The following is a 14713-nucleotide window of genomic DNA, read 5'->3' on the forward strand; positions in this document are numbered from 1 at the left end:
GTGCTGTTGCATCCAATCTCGCAGCACTGAACTGTCCAAACACACATTATCTATGATATATGTCCAAGCAGACAAAGCCCCTGGATCCAAGCGCCACCAATACGCGGTGGGGCCGGGACGAGCCAGTGCCGTCATCAACAAGTCGCGTTTAGACTCCGCGACGTCTACGAAAACTCCCTCCTCGGTACATGAGATTTGACAGCCCAAACGGCACAATAAATCCCGTCCCAGCAAATTCGTCGGGGCGGTAGTGGTCATCAAGAAAGCATGTTTAGCCTCCAGCGGGCCGCATGTTACTCGCACTTCCTCCGAAATAGGAAGCGCTTGGGGTAAACCCGAAACACCCAGTATTTGAACGTTCCTGGCCGTAGGGCGCAAAGAGGGCAATTGCCCCTTGTTAATTGTGCTGCGAGTCGCGCCCGTATCTACGAGAAATTCTAATTGTCTTCCCTCTACGTCCAACATCATGGTTGGTTCCTCTGCCGGTGTCATGGTCAAGAGAGGACACTCCTTGGGCGACTCGCCAGCGTCCCGTCAATAGGCCCCTCTATTGTATTGGGGCTGAAACCCCTTACGAGCCTTTGGGCAATCACGTATCCAGTGTCCCATCTGCTTGCAATAATGGCACGGTTCCTGCGGAACCGGTGGTGCGGAGGGCATAGGTCGTCCCTCTACGGCTCCCCTTCCGCCCTGCCTACGTTCTGGCGGCCCCCAAAGTGACTGGTTCACTGGTTGCCACTGCGGCGGACCCCGAGGCGGGGCCCAGTTCCCCCTTGGTCCGTTCTGCATCCCACTATTGGGGGGTGGTCCGGGGTTTTGGAGAAGGGGTCTTGGTGGATACCAATTTTGGGGAGGGGGCCCTTGCACATTCCAAGTTTGAGGGTTTTGAGGAGGAAGGGGAAGAGGGGGTGGTATTGTCCATTGTTGTTTTATTTCGTCCATATTAATTAGTCCAAAATCTTCCTCAGTACAACCGTCGCGGTTTTCATTTTCGCTGTGGATCCACTCTCCGTTGGGGAATTGGCCCTTATAGAAAAAAGGATAACAACTCCTCCTATGTTCCTCTGGACCTCGAACAGGTCCCCACTTCTGGCACTGTTCGTGTATGTAGTTCTGACTCTGATCCCCTTTTTTATTTTGGTTAAATTGAGCCCGTTTCTCCTGGACAAACATTTGCAATATTTCCTCCTTAATATCCTTCTTCTCCTCTAGGGAGGAGCCCGGGCATTGTTCCAGTTTGTCGCATAATTCGTTGGTTGTCATTCCCTTCCAGCCGAAGAGGACGGTCTGTACCTGTTTCTTTAACACCGGCCGAAGCCCCTCGATTAGATATTGATTTACCAATGGTTGGGGTAGCCCTCCCAGCTGCATCGGACCCAGTCCTCCCCAGCGCGCAATGGCCTTTTCCAACCTTTCTCGGTACTCTCCAATTGGTTCTCCTGCCTTTTGTTTTATGGCCCCGATCTTTCCCCAATCCGGACCTCCTGCTGGCAACAGCGCCTGCTCAATAGAATCTAGCAGCAGGACCTTTAGAGCATCCCATTGCGCTTGTGTTAACGGGGGGTTTGCACCAGCCCTTGGGTCTGCCACCGGCCAGTGTGCTCTTTGTCTAGCCCTTTCCCATACCTTGGGTGGGAGCACGGACACTCCCATATGGGTTATGTCTCGATAGTCGCACTCGCCATCCAAAACCCAATTCGACATGGTCGGCACTATCTGCCGTGGATCCTCAATAAGCAAATGTTGAATCCTTGCCCGCATTACAGTTAAAGAGGATTCTTTCCAAGGTACTCTTTCCCGAACCCCATGACCTGCTGCGTCAACCCCGATAACTTGTACAGGGCACAATGTTTTCCTTTCCTCTATTTCCTGACATTCCGATGGGGTAGTTTGTGAGGTCCTTTTCCCCTTACAACCTACCAGTGAGGGGTATAACCCATCCGGTCCTATCGGTGGCGGGAACCCTGCGATGTCGGTCCCGTCATCTATTCCGTTAGCCCCGAGTTGTGCCAACGGCCTTCCCTGGCTCGGGTGGTTCTGGGGTATCTGGGGCGCGATGGTAGCGGGGTTATAGGGAGGTGGTAGCGGGGGCGCAGAAAGGATAGGTGGTGCCTGAAACCCCGGGACAGAGCTTAGGACTGGGGCTGGGGAGGGTAGATTGGTCACTGCCTCCCCTCTCGCGGGGTCTGGGTTTTCAACGAGCGGCATCAGTCGCGCGTTGGCCTGCCTCTCTATTTCCTTAAGCGCTTCATCCTGCTCTTTATTCGCCTGTTTCCTCAGACCCTTGAGTTTTGTTACCTCACCAGCCAAGCTGGCCTGTTTCGACTTTGCGTGTCGCTTCATCGCTTCTTCCTTCCACCAGCCAAAGACTTTCCAATAGTCAGGCGGAAAGTGTTTCGTGGCCTGTTCGAACTTTTCTAATGTCTCATACAACACGTCCAATTTTTCCAGCGCAAAAGACCCTCCTTCGGGCCACGGTTCTCCCAAATCCTTCGTCAATGCAACCCATGACTTCCCTGGTCTCACAGCAGCATAGCCATACCTCTTAAACATAAAAAATGCTGGGGTATGTCTAAGCGGTTCACCTGCCTTTACTGTCTTATTACCCATACTGTTACCCATCCTAGGAAAATTTTAGTTTACCGACGTAGCCTTGTACTCGTGAGGATCGCCCGCCTCGCGTTTACAGCCGTCTACCTAACTCTGAGAGGCTCGCAGCCTCGTACCCGTGAGGTTCGCCCGCCTCGCGTGGTACGGCCGCGCTACCTACTCTCCTGAGAGGCTCGCCCGCCTACACAGCCGTCTATCCTACCCTTACTGCACTTTCCTGGCGTCCTACGCCCGTATAATAGTTCTGATCTTACTTAAAATCCCAACGTCTCCCGGGTAGGCCTCGGATCGGGACGCCGCCCTTATCCTTACCCTCACAACCCAGAGATCTATTACCCCTTAACCTCAGGCGCCCAACGTGGGGCACTTCTCCTTACGTAACGTTACCCTAACGAGTCCATAAACAATCAGTTGCTCCAGGACCCAAGCGGTCCGTAATTAAATTTAGGTTCGTGGAACAGGTATGAGCAGGGAACGGAACGTACGGCGACCGAGCAAGAGAGAGTGGGTTACAATTTGGACTGACCCCCGGGCTAAAAAGGAAAAAACAAAAGAAAACCACAGCTCACCTGACCCGGATCAATTGCCAGCTGGTCTCTCACCACTCCCTTGCCTGGGACCGCGTCCCGGACTGCCCAGACTGATCCCACCGCTGCCACCAGTTGTCGGATTGAGACTTAGGACTTGGGACTCAGAAGAACTCAGAAGAAAGGAGCAACGGATATATTTATTGGAACTCGAGTACTCAAGCTTGAGGACAGCAAAGTTGCATTGAAACTCACAAGGAATGACCAACAGTACAACAAGATGCTCTGAAATAATTCAATTAACATTGCTTTATATAAAGGAAAGTCAGGGGTGGAGTTAGCTCACAAGACACAGAGACAGAATGGGCTCATTGGGTCCCCCACCATAGTCCCATCCTGTTGTTCAGTTAATTAAAGGAAGTTCATCCAAGGCCAGTCATGGGTTAGCTTCTGATAAGGAGATGGTCAGCATTATGTGACAACATGTTTACAACTTTCTGTATAGCAGCTGGCCTGGGAAAGTACAAAGGGGAGTGGTCACTCGTAAAACTGTCAACTTGCAAGATAATGGCAAAAACAGGAAACAGGCAAAGAGAGATAAGGGTTGCCTTCAAGGCCTGGAAAGGGGAACTAGAGATTGCGCCCACGCAGGCCAGAGCACAAAGGCAGAGAACTCCTTATTAGGATATTACACATCCTCAATGCAGTAGAAAGAACTCAGTATCATGAGAGAGTACAGTAGCAAGTCAAAACAAAACATATAATTGGTTATACTTGGTAATTGGTAAAGCAGCAAGGATATACAAAGGGGGAGGGGCATTACAGCTCCCTACATATATATATATATATATATATATATATATATATATATATATATATATATATATATATATATATATATATATATATATATATATATATATACTAGCTGAGGTACCCGGCTTCGCCCGGGTTGAATAAGAATAAGACAAATATATGATGAAAAGAACACGTATATTTTAGAGCAATATCACAGTACATTTCCTACATGACGTTTTGTCAATTGTCAATTTCTCAAAACCTCTTGGTATACAACATTTCTGGTTTTCTTACTTGGTGCCAAGACATAAAGATTGCTTGGTTTTCCAACCCTCGAGCAGCCCACGGGAAGTACCCGGCATTGCCGGACGGGGGAAGGGAGGGGAGGGGGAAGGGGAGGGGAGGGGAACGGGGGGGCGGGGAGGAGAGGGTGGGGAGGGGAGAAGAGGGGGAGAGGGGAGAAGAGGGGGGGAGGGGAGAAGAGGGGGGAGGGGAGAAGAGGGGGGAGGGGGAGGAGGAGAGGAGAGAAGAGGGGGGGATGGGGAGGGGGAGGGGGAGGGATGGGAGGGGGAGGGGGAAGGGGGGAGGGGAGGGAGGAGGGGGAGGGGAGGGGATAGGGGGGAAAGGGAGGGGCATGGGGGGAAGGGAGGGGGAGGGGAGGGGGGAGGGGGAGGGAGAAAGGGGAGAGGGGAGGGGGGAGGGGAGGGGGAGGGGGATGGAGAAAGGGGGAAGGGGGAGGGGGAGGGGAGGGGGAGGGGGAGGGGAGGGGGCAGGGGAGGGGAGGGGAGAAGAGGGGGGAGGGGAGAAGAGGGGGAGGGGGAGGAGGAGAGGAGAGAAGGGGGATGGGGAGGGGGAGGGGGGAGGGGGAAATGGGAGGAGCAAGGGGGAGGGGAGAAGGGGAGGGGAGGGGGAGGAGACGGGGCAGGGGGGAAAGGGAGGGCCATGGGGGGAAGGCAGGGGGAGGGGAGTGGGGGAGGGGAGGGGGAGGGGAGTGGAGGGGGAGGGGAGGGGGAGGGTGAGGTGGAAGGGGGGGAGGGGAGGGAAGGGGGAGGGGAGGGAAGGGGAGGAGGGCGGGGGGAGGGAGGGGAGGGGAGGGGGAGGGGGGAGGGAGAAAGGGGGAAGGGGGAGGGGAGGGGGGAGGGGGAGGAGGAGGGGAGAAGGGGAGGGGTTAGGGTGGAGGGGGGAGGGGAGTGGAGGGGGAGGGGAGAAGGGGAGGGGGGAGGGGGAGAGGAGGGGGAGGAGGGAGGGGCGGGGCAGTGGGGAAAGGGAGGGCCATGGGGGGAAGGGAGGGGGAGGGGAGGGGGAGGGGAGGGGGAGGGAGAAAGGGGGGAGGGTGAGGGGAGGGGAGGGGGGAGGGGAGGGGGGAGGGGAGGGGGAGGGGGAGGGGGGAGGGGAGGGGGGAGGGGAGGGGGAGGGGGAGGGGGGAGTCAAGTCGGAAGTCATTGTCGTCAATTGAATGTCGCATTTATTTTTTATTCCCTGTCAAATGGCATTGGTCCCGCATTCCGAACCCGGAAGTCGGAAGACATTGTCGGCAAAGTTGAAAAATTAACGTTACGAAATACGCTGATGACGTCATAATTTTAAAACCCGAAGGTTTTTTAAACATTTAAGGTGTGCTGTAGTTGTTCTGGGACGTACTGATTCTGAATATGAAGTTGAAAAATTAACGTTCCGAAATACGCTGATGACGTCATAATTTTAAAACGCGACGTTTTTTTGGGGGGTTGAGATTTTATTCGAATTCGAATTCCATTACATTTCAACTGTTGGAAACAATAATTATTTCAATTTCCAACATTTGAAATAATTATTGTTTCCAACAGTTGAAATTTAATGGAATTCGAATTCGAATAAAATCTCAACTACCGTTTATTCGTTCTTGGTGCGAAAAAATGACTCGCATTTTGTCATTATGTGCGACTTTATGTCACTCCCACGGACGTGAAAACATTTGTTTTCCTTAAAAATATATTTAAAATAAATACAATAGTACATAAATTAACAATAAAATAAGCTAAAAAACAATTTAAAATACAATAAAAAGCACATTAAAAATATATAAATATGTACGTACAGTATACTGTACGTACGCGCAACCGCGGGATCGGAAAGGGGCAATAGCGCCGCCACAAACTACACCATGGAATTGCAGCTGGCGCGGTTTTTTAAACCATTGATATTAAAATAAAACGTAGCCTATAACCACCAGGATTTTATGCTGATTCCGAATCTGTGTCTAAAACTTTTCTCCGATGTGTAGTTCTTGAGTTATAAGCAGACATCCAGACAGACACACACACACACACACACACACACACACACACAGACACTCCTCCTTTATATATATAAATATATACATATATATATACTGTATATATATATATATATATATATATATATATATATATATATATATATATATATATATATATATATATATATATATATATATAGATAGATATATATATATATAGATAGATATATATTGTTGCAGTTTTGAGAACCCTTCACTAGTAAATACTTGCAAATAACAACTTGTAAATATTACCTTTGTAACGTTAAAATATCGCACCCTAGTTAGGCCACGAGCAACACGTAGCATACCATAGGCTTCTTCTTCAGTTATTTCATTAGTATGTGTTTCAGGTAAGGATCTGTTTCCAATAGTTGAATCTGCGTTGTATTAATCAAATAACCTAGGCCCCTTTTCAAATTCCCATTCCATTCATTTTGCGGCTTTACCCTCTCCAAATTGTATGGCGCGCCTTTGCCAGCAGCGTTCGCTGCCTTTGAGCTGAAGCTCACCCCAAGCCGCCATAAGCCACGTGGCACAGTGGGAGAAGAAGGGAGGAGCGGCCAGGAACATAGGCGTGGCCCCATCAACGCGTCACGAGGGGAGGTACCGATGAACCCTCACAACCAATCCGGGCCGAGGCGTGTTCACAGGTAGGCGGAGCAAAGCGGACGCGGCTTGATACGCGAGGCTTGTGATAAAAGCGCGAGCGCGAAGCCCTTTTACGCAGATGCGGGGGAGATGATTGGCAGAGAGGAGAGAAGATCGGCAAACTTGAGAGAACAGCGCAGAGGAGGCGAATGATAAGAACATTGCACGGAGGATCGCTTGGGACGATCGTTTTTGATACGAACTGCCGTTGGTTTTGAGAGCGTTCGGCAAGCTATACGTATGCGCATTCCAGCCCCTCGCATATGTAAGGTCCGGTCGCGCGCCAACGAGATGCGAAGCTGCCTGCCGTTCTTCGCCCGCGGACCCGGAGCCTGGACGGATCCCATCGCCTGGAACCATCCGCCTGGACCTTCCTCCCCTACCATTCCGTGTGAGTCTGTCTGTTTGTCCTGGGGTCGTGATAAGTTAAGACTGTTTAGATAAGCTTGCCCTATGTCCCTTTATTTCCTCCTTCTTGTATATTCCCTTCTTTCGTTTCCTCTTGTAGTGTAGTAAATAAACCATATTTGTTCTTCCTTCACCCTTCTTATTCTTTGGTTCCTCTCATCCGGTCGCTTTAGTCTTTTCCCCCATTGAGTACCTGTGGCACGATTTGGCCAACCGCTTTAAATCGGGTTTAGTCCTTTTGTTAACGGCTCGGATCGTGGATTGCTAAACCGCTCGGCAATTACCATCACATCCGCGGTTCGAGCAGGGACTCATCTCCCTGCTTTGCGGAGAGATTGGTGAAGGTATTTGGGAAACCTTTGACCAATCACCCTGGCCAATCTCACCCCGCAGAGGAGCGGGATAGTTCCAGGGCTGGAGACGGCCAGCTTAACAAGACAAGGGGATTAACCCCCCCCCCCCCCTTGCTAACGGGAGTGCCGTACTCTGAGATCCGCAACAATATAAATATATATATATATTAATATACATATACAAACAATGGCGTCCTCAGAGGGGGTGGGGTGGAGCCGCCCCGGGTGCCAAATACTCTAGGTACGCCTCTGTATACATATACCTATGTACATACATAATACATACATATTTTTTACATTTGCATTGTAATGAATTTAAACCTGTACCAATGTGTGTGTGCATGTGTGCTGTACTTTACCATTCAGCCCCCGACACTGATGACAGTCAAGCATGTTGAAAAAATCGTGAAGGAGTTTCTTATCGAAAGCTGTCAACTCGAGTGTCGTATCCCTCAAACGAAAATGTTCCAGAAGCGTATTCTCCCGAATCTTCATATTCCTCTGTGTAGGCAAAAAAAAGAATCATCAAATATATATATATATATACATATACATTCACGTGAAAAAGTAAATACATCCCATGTAAAGTTTTGACTTTTTCAACATATTTCAACATGCAGCTATTTGATCTTCATTTCAACAATATTGATAGATAAAGGTGATATAATATAACAAATATCATGAAACATTTACATTTTGTAGTCCTTTGTATAATTTAAATAAACATAAATGCAAATTTCGCATGTGGAAAAAGTAAGTACAGTACACCCTTGGCTCAAATAGGTGGTATTGCCCCCTTTGGCAGAAACAACCTCAAGTAGGCGTTTCTTATAACTGTCTACCAGTCTCTGACATCGACTGGGAGAAATTTATGCCCACTGCTCCATGCAGAATTCTTTCAGCTGTGCGATGTTTGAGGTGTTTCTTAAATGCACAGCTCGTTTCAAATCCCCCCACAACATCTCGATGGGTTTAAACGTGTATCGATACGATTTATTTTGCTTCGCCGCATGGATATACACTACATGACCAAATGTATGTGGACACCTGAAAATCGAACATCTCATTCCTAAATCATGGGCATTAATATGGAGTTCGTCCCCCCTCTTTGTTGCTATAACAAGTATAACAGCCTCCACTCTTCTGGGAAGGCTTTCCACGAGTTGGAACATTACTGCGGGGATTTGCTTCCATTCTGCCACAAGAGCATTCGTGAGGTCGGGCACTGATGTTGGTCGATTAGGCCTGGCTCGCATTTGGCGTTCCAATTCATCCGAAAGGCGTTCCATGGGGTTGAGGTCAGGGCTCTGTGTAGGCCAGTCAAGTTCTTCCACACCAATCTCGACAAAGCATTTCTGTATGGTCCTCGCTTTGAGCACGGGGCCATTGTCATGCTGAAACAGGAAAGGGCCTTCCCCAAACTGCTGCCACAAAGTTGGAAGCACACAATCGTCTGGAATGTCATTGTATGCTGTGGCGTTAAGATTTCCCTTCACTGGAATGAAGGGGCCTAGTCCGCACCATGAAAAACAGCCCCAGAGCATTATTCCTCCTCCACCAAACTTTACAGTTGGCACTATGCATTCAGGCAGGTAGCGTTCTCCTGGCATCTGCCAAACCCAGTTTCGTTCATCGGACTGCCAGGTGGTGAAGCGGATTTCATCACTCCAGAGAACGCGTTTCCACTGCTCCAGAGTCCAATGGCGGTGAGCTTTACACCACTCCAGCCGATGCTTGGCATTGTACATGGTGATCTTAGGTTTGTGTGGGGCTGCTAGGCCATGGAAACCCATTTCATGAAGATCCTGTCAAACAGTTGTTGTGCTGACTTTGCTTCCAGAAAGCAGTTTGGAACTCGGTAGTGAGTGCTGCTACCAAGGACAGACGATTTTTACGCGCTACGCGCTTCAGCACTCTGCGGTCCCGTTCTGTGAGCTTATGTGGTCTTCCAATTCGCGGCTGAGCTGTTGTTGCCCCTACACGTTTCCACTTCACAATAACAGTACTTACAGTTGACCGGGGCAGCTCTAGGTGGGCAGAAATTTGACGAACTGACTTGTTTGAAAGGTGGCATCCCATGACGGTGCCACGTTGAAAGTCACTGAGCTCTTCAGTACAGCCCATTCTACTGCCAATGTTTGTCTATGGAGATTGCATGGCTGTGTGCTTGATTATATATACCTGTCAGCAATGGGTGTGGCTGAAACAGCCGAATCCACTAATTAAAAGGGGGTGTCCGCATACCTTTGGTCATGTAGTGTATCTGAAGGATTAACATTAATATTCGTGTGTGCATATCCAAAATACCGTCATTTATTGTCACAGGATAGCAATCAAAACTCACCATGTATTTACGGAACGGAATCTTGATGGGAAGCATAAAACACATGCGTTTTGCATCATACCAGGCTTCCCTCATATCCGTCAGGCGACTTCTGACTCCATCAATGAATGTATGAAAGAGACGAGTCCATAGTGACTCGTCAACAAATATTTTGCGGCTGAGCTGCAAAAATGTGGAGAAGCAAAGGAATACATATTCACAACGCACTGCATGTGTTCTACAATACCATAAAAAATAACTAAAATGGTATCACAAATAGTGATGCAAATGCACATATTATTGTTATATTTGTACTTGTTTTTCATGATCAATACAGAGTGTTTGTTTTACCAAAGCAGTTTATTATCTCAGGTTACAATCCTGGACGGGTGACCTCTCTGACGCACAATGCTCAACTTTTGGAATTTACCGCTGTATTTTGGAATTTATCCAGGATACTGGTGATAGATCACCTAATCTGTGAAGGATGCCATAACATATTTAACGTCTTCCAACTAATGCCAGCAGACAGGGTAACACAGTTTAACATGCATCTCAAAGGGAGCAAAATGATGAATCACCCTGCCTGCGAAATTCCAGAATGACGTATGGAGGCTTGAGTATATATGTTGTTATGGCCCGTGGTTCCGGTCTACTACGAGGGGGTTAGCCTCTATTCCCTCCCGAACTTACCAGAACTGAGGCTGCCGTGCAAGAATAACTTCGTACTTCGGCAGGTTGCAAACCAGCAACTACGAATGCCAATTGGACCGTCGTGCGATAGCAGTGTCCATCGTCTCGCACTGCCTACCTGTACCAGGTGAGGGTCTCAATCGGGGAATGTACCCTCCGGTGGTGTACCACTTTCTTTTGTTCCTTAATCGAAATTTAGATGGCTGAAGCAACCGTTGGTACATGCCGGGCTGATGCTAATTTTGTTATGGCCGATCCCTACTCTGGGTGCGAGCAATGGCGGACCAATGGAAGAAAAGACATTCACGGACAGAGGGAAAGGAAACGTTTCACGATTTGATTTGCTTACAAATATTTACAGTGAAACTGATTGATAGGAAGGAAAAAGGGGCAAGAGGCAGAAACTTAGCTTATTCTACGCCTTATTACGATCACAACAAATAAACACAACCAGGGGCCAGCGCACATTCACGGGGAAGGGGGAGGGGAAACAAACGTTGGGAACCTGTTAACAAAATGACCACGATGTTACCAGGACCTTGTTGGTCCACTGCAACGACCTCATCTTGTGGTCACTAATGAGCACCATGCCGGCAAGACCCAAAACCGCAACAATATCAACGTCTTTGTGGTAATATAATGGTTCGAGAGCTAGGTGGATTTTATTTGACATGGAAACTACAAAAGCTTTGTCATGCTGGTGTGGTACAGGTAGCTTACCTGACCCCAGAAAGCCAATTCTTAAGTGCAGCTAGCGGTGGGTGGGGTAGGGGGCGCCACTCAAAGTACCCCCCAGATTGGTTTTATTTGACATAGAGACTACAAGACCAACTCATATGCCAAGTGGTAGGGTGATCTCCACCGACTACAAATCTGCAACTTAAGAAGAAAATTTCTGGTGGGGAGGTCACTTAAGAACAACATTAATTAGTGCTAATTAGGCCTTTATTTGACATATAAGCTACAAAACTGAAATCACATACAACATGTAGAGAATGGTCCCCTCATCAATAAACAACAACTTAAGAACAGAATATGTGGTGGTAAGGTCACTTAAGAAGAGGTCAAAGGTCACGGAATAGGGGTTTTCTGCACTTAATTACATGAGAAACTTGGAAACTGTGAAGACAATGTAAAAGCTGTAACATTTATTATAACAATTTCTGCTAAATTAGTGCAGGTAAAATTTATTCTTAATTACTACAAGTAATTTCTTAGAATTGCCTGTACAAACTATACTTCAACAATTTCCGAGAAATTATATTTGAGGAATTCCCTGTCCAGCAATTTCCTGTAAATTATAAACTCCAAGGATTCCTCATCTAACATACTCGAAAATAATTCACCAAATTCCGAGAAATGATATTTGAAGGACCCCACCCACCGCTAGCTGCACTTAAGAATTGGCTTTCTGGGGTCAGGTAAGCTGCTGTACTACACCAGCATGACTAAGCTTTTGTAGTTTCCATGCCAAATAAAATCCACCCAGATCTTGGACTATTAGACCTGTCAGACATGTCAACGATTAACGACATACCTAATCTAATTTACATTATAATGCCCTTAAAGAGAGGTTTTGCGTTTCTGATTTCCACACAATCTGATAATAGGAGCATTATAATCGACACATGCAAAAACCTTCAGAGATCCATGTTTCATTTTCTCCATAAGAAATAACATGCCCCCAACTTTTGTTGATTTTCGAACCCACTAACATATGTCATTTTTTTATTTCAGGTGAGGCCTATGCTTGATTATGGAGCATGCTAGCGGGGTAGCTCCTGACCCTGGCAGGAAGTGTATCCTCCATGTGGGAAAAGCAGATGAGACCACTGGCAACATCGCACCCATCACTGAAGACCATTGGTCATCCATCATCAATGTAGCAGCAAGGAGGAGACAAAAACGAAATTTTGTCACATCCAAGTACTATACGATAATTCAGTCGCTGCCAGATGAATCCGACAGTAGCCATGGCTATCACGTGAACTGTTACAAAAACTTTACTGCCGTGCCACGTGATGATACAACAGAAAAAACCCAGACACATGCATCAAGTGAGAAGACCCTACGTTCATCATGTGATTTTGCCCCGTCAACGTCTACCTCGGGTATTTTCCCACGCATTTGCCTGTTTTGCAAGAAAGCTAGGAAGAAGAAGGGTGGTAGAGAAGAACATCTTGGTGAATGTGAAACTCTCGAAGCTGAGATAAAAACAAAAACTGCTGCAGCTGATAAAAAGGACAACAGCCTTCTTGGACTGATCTCTGGTGTAGACTTTCGATGTAAAGAGGTTCGGTACCATCACAGTTGCGGAAGTACTTACCTTTTCAATGCACAGTCTCTCCATAGGCCTACTGCTATTGCAGGTAGCATTTCTTTGTTAGGTTTATATGCTTACATCGAGAAATCAGTTATATTTGGCAAAAGGCCTGAACTTCTTACATACATATTCACTCGGTACCAAGAGCTTTGTGAAGACGCCGGTGAGACTCCAATTTCTACAGCCAGAAATTTGGCAACAAACTTACAGAATAAATTTGGTGACATAATTAGGGTAGAGTGTAAAGATAGGGCTAGAAAGGCAGGGGCCATTGTTTATCCCACAGGTTTAGGTGAGCACCTTATCCATACAGCCTATGATTATGCAGCATCGCCTGAAGCTGTCATTCATAAGGCTGCCTTACTCTTGCGTAAAGCAATCAAACATGCACAAATCACACCTCTACCTGAACCTCCCACTCTGCAAAACCTGTATGAGGGTGAAGTTACTGTCCCAGATATGTTGATAGATTTCTTTCAGGTCTTGTACGGGGGCCCCAATCAAAACTTGTACACTCCAAAACTCAAACGTCGTGCCTTGTCCTCAAGCCAGGATGCCTTATTCGTTACTCAAAGGGGGAAAGTAAAACCAGCCAAACAGATAATTCTCGGAATGGCAATCAAGTCTATGACTGGTAGCAGGAAGCTGATTGAAATGTTGAACAGATTTGGCCATGTTGTCAATTACCACACCATTGAGACACTGGAGACATCCTTAGGAGATGCCATTCAGAGTATGGAGCAGACCTGTCCGGAGAGAACCCTTCTTGATCAGGTGTTTGGTTTGGCGTTCGACAATTTTGATGAACTGTCTGAGATATTGTCAGGAGCCGACACTCTTCACGATACAATGGGTATCTTGTATCAAAATAAAGATGTGGCAGGGACAAACAGACCCGTTAATCAAGTTGCGCCAACAACATCACAGCCAGAAAAAGTATCAAGAAAGAGAAAACTGCATGTTCGGGAACAGCCCCTTGAGCCATACCGTAAAAAACCCCGAATGGGCACATTTGATTATGAAACCACCGATGTTGACAACCGGCCTGCTAATCGGAAGCTAGCTCTAGACAAGGACCTTGCATGGATGATATGTCATGCCTTGCAGATGGCTAACATTCCCATGTGGGTAGGATTCAATGCTTTGATATGCCCAGACACAACTCCAGAACAAAATGTCTTGTATATGAAAAACTTGAACAAGCCGATAACGTCGCTTGATGTTATACAGGATACCCTAATCACCACACAGAATTGTGCGCAAGAGTGCGGTCAGCAGTATGGTGTTGTAACCTATGACCTCAATGCTGCCAAACCTGCCATGCAGATTCAGGTTACCGAGTCGCCCAGGTTCGACAAGGTCTTCATCATGCTTGGTCCATTCCACATAGAAATGGCTTTCTTTAAAGCCCTAGGGAAACTGATCGATGCATCTGGTGGCCCAGAAATGCTGCGAGACACAGATGTCCTAGCTGCTGGATCCCTGATTGGTTTTCTGAGTGGCAAGCACTTCAACAGATGCAAACGGTTGCACCCGATACTGGCCTTGGCATTTGAACTGATACACTTCCAAGCATTCCTTGAGACATTTGAAGGCAATGATGAAGTTGAAGATTTACTTTCAAGGTTACAAACAAAACAGGATGAAGAGACATGGACACAAATAGAATCATCTTCTGCGTTCACAAGATGTGTCACGTCATACAAGGAGTATGCTGTCCAAACCCGATCA

General features: G+C 47.4%; 1 protein-coding gene across 1 annotated transcript in view; it reads right to left on the bottom strand.

Annotated features, from left to right (window-relative positions):
- LOC137425957 (uncharacterized) overlaps positions 1–14713 on the bottom strand; it is a 104972-nt gene that overhangs the window by 70675 nt on the left and 19584 nt on the right. The window contains exons 9-10 of the mRNA XM_078768996.1: positions 9988–10149; positions 8003–8144 (exon numbers count right to left, since the gene is read on the bottom strand). Coding sequence (XP_078625122.1) covers positions 8003–8144; positions 9988–10149 — 304 coding nt within the window. The remainder of the gene's footprint in view (positions 1–8002; positions 8145–9987; positions 10150–14713) is intronic.

Source organism: Myxine glutinosa, unplaced genomic scaffold, assembly GCF_964187855.1.
Source record: "Myxine glutinosa unplaced genomic scaffold, kmMyxGlut1.1 SCAFFOLD_847, whole genome shotgun sequence".
NCBI classification, from domain to species: Eukaryota; Metazoa; Chordata; class Myxini; order Myxiniformes; family Myxinidae; genus Myxine; species Myxine glutinosa.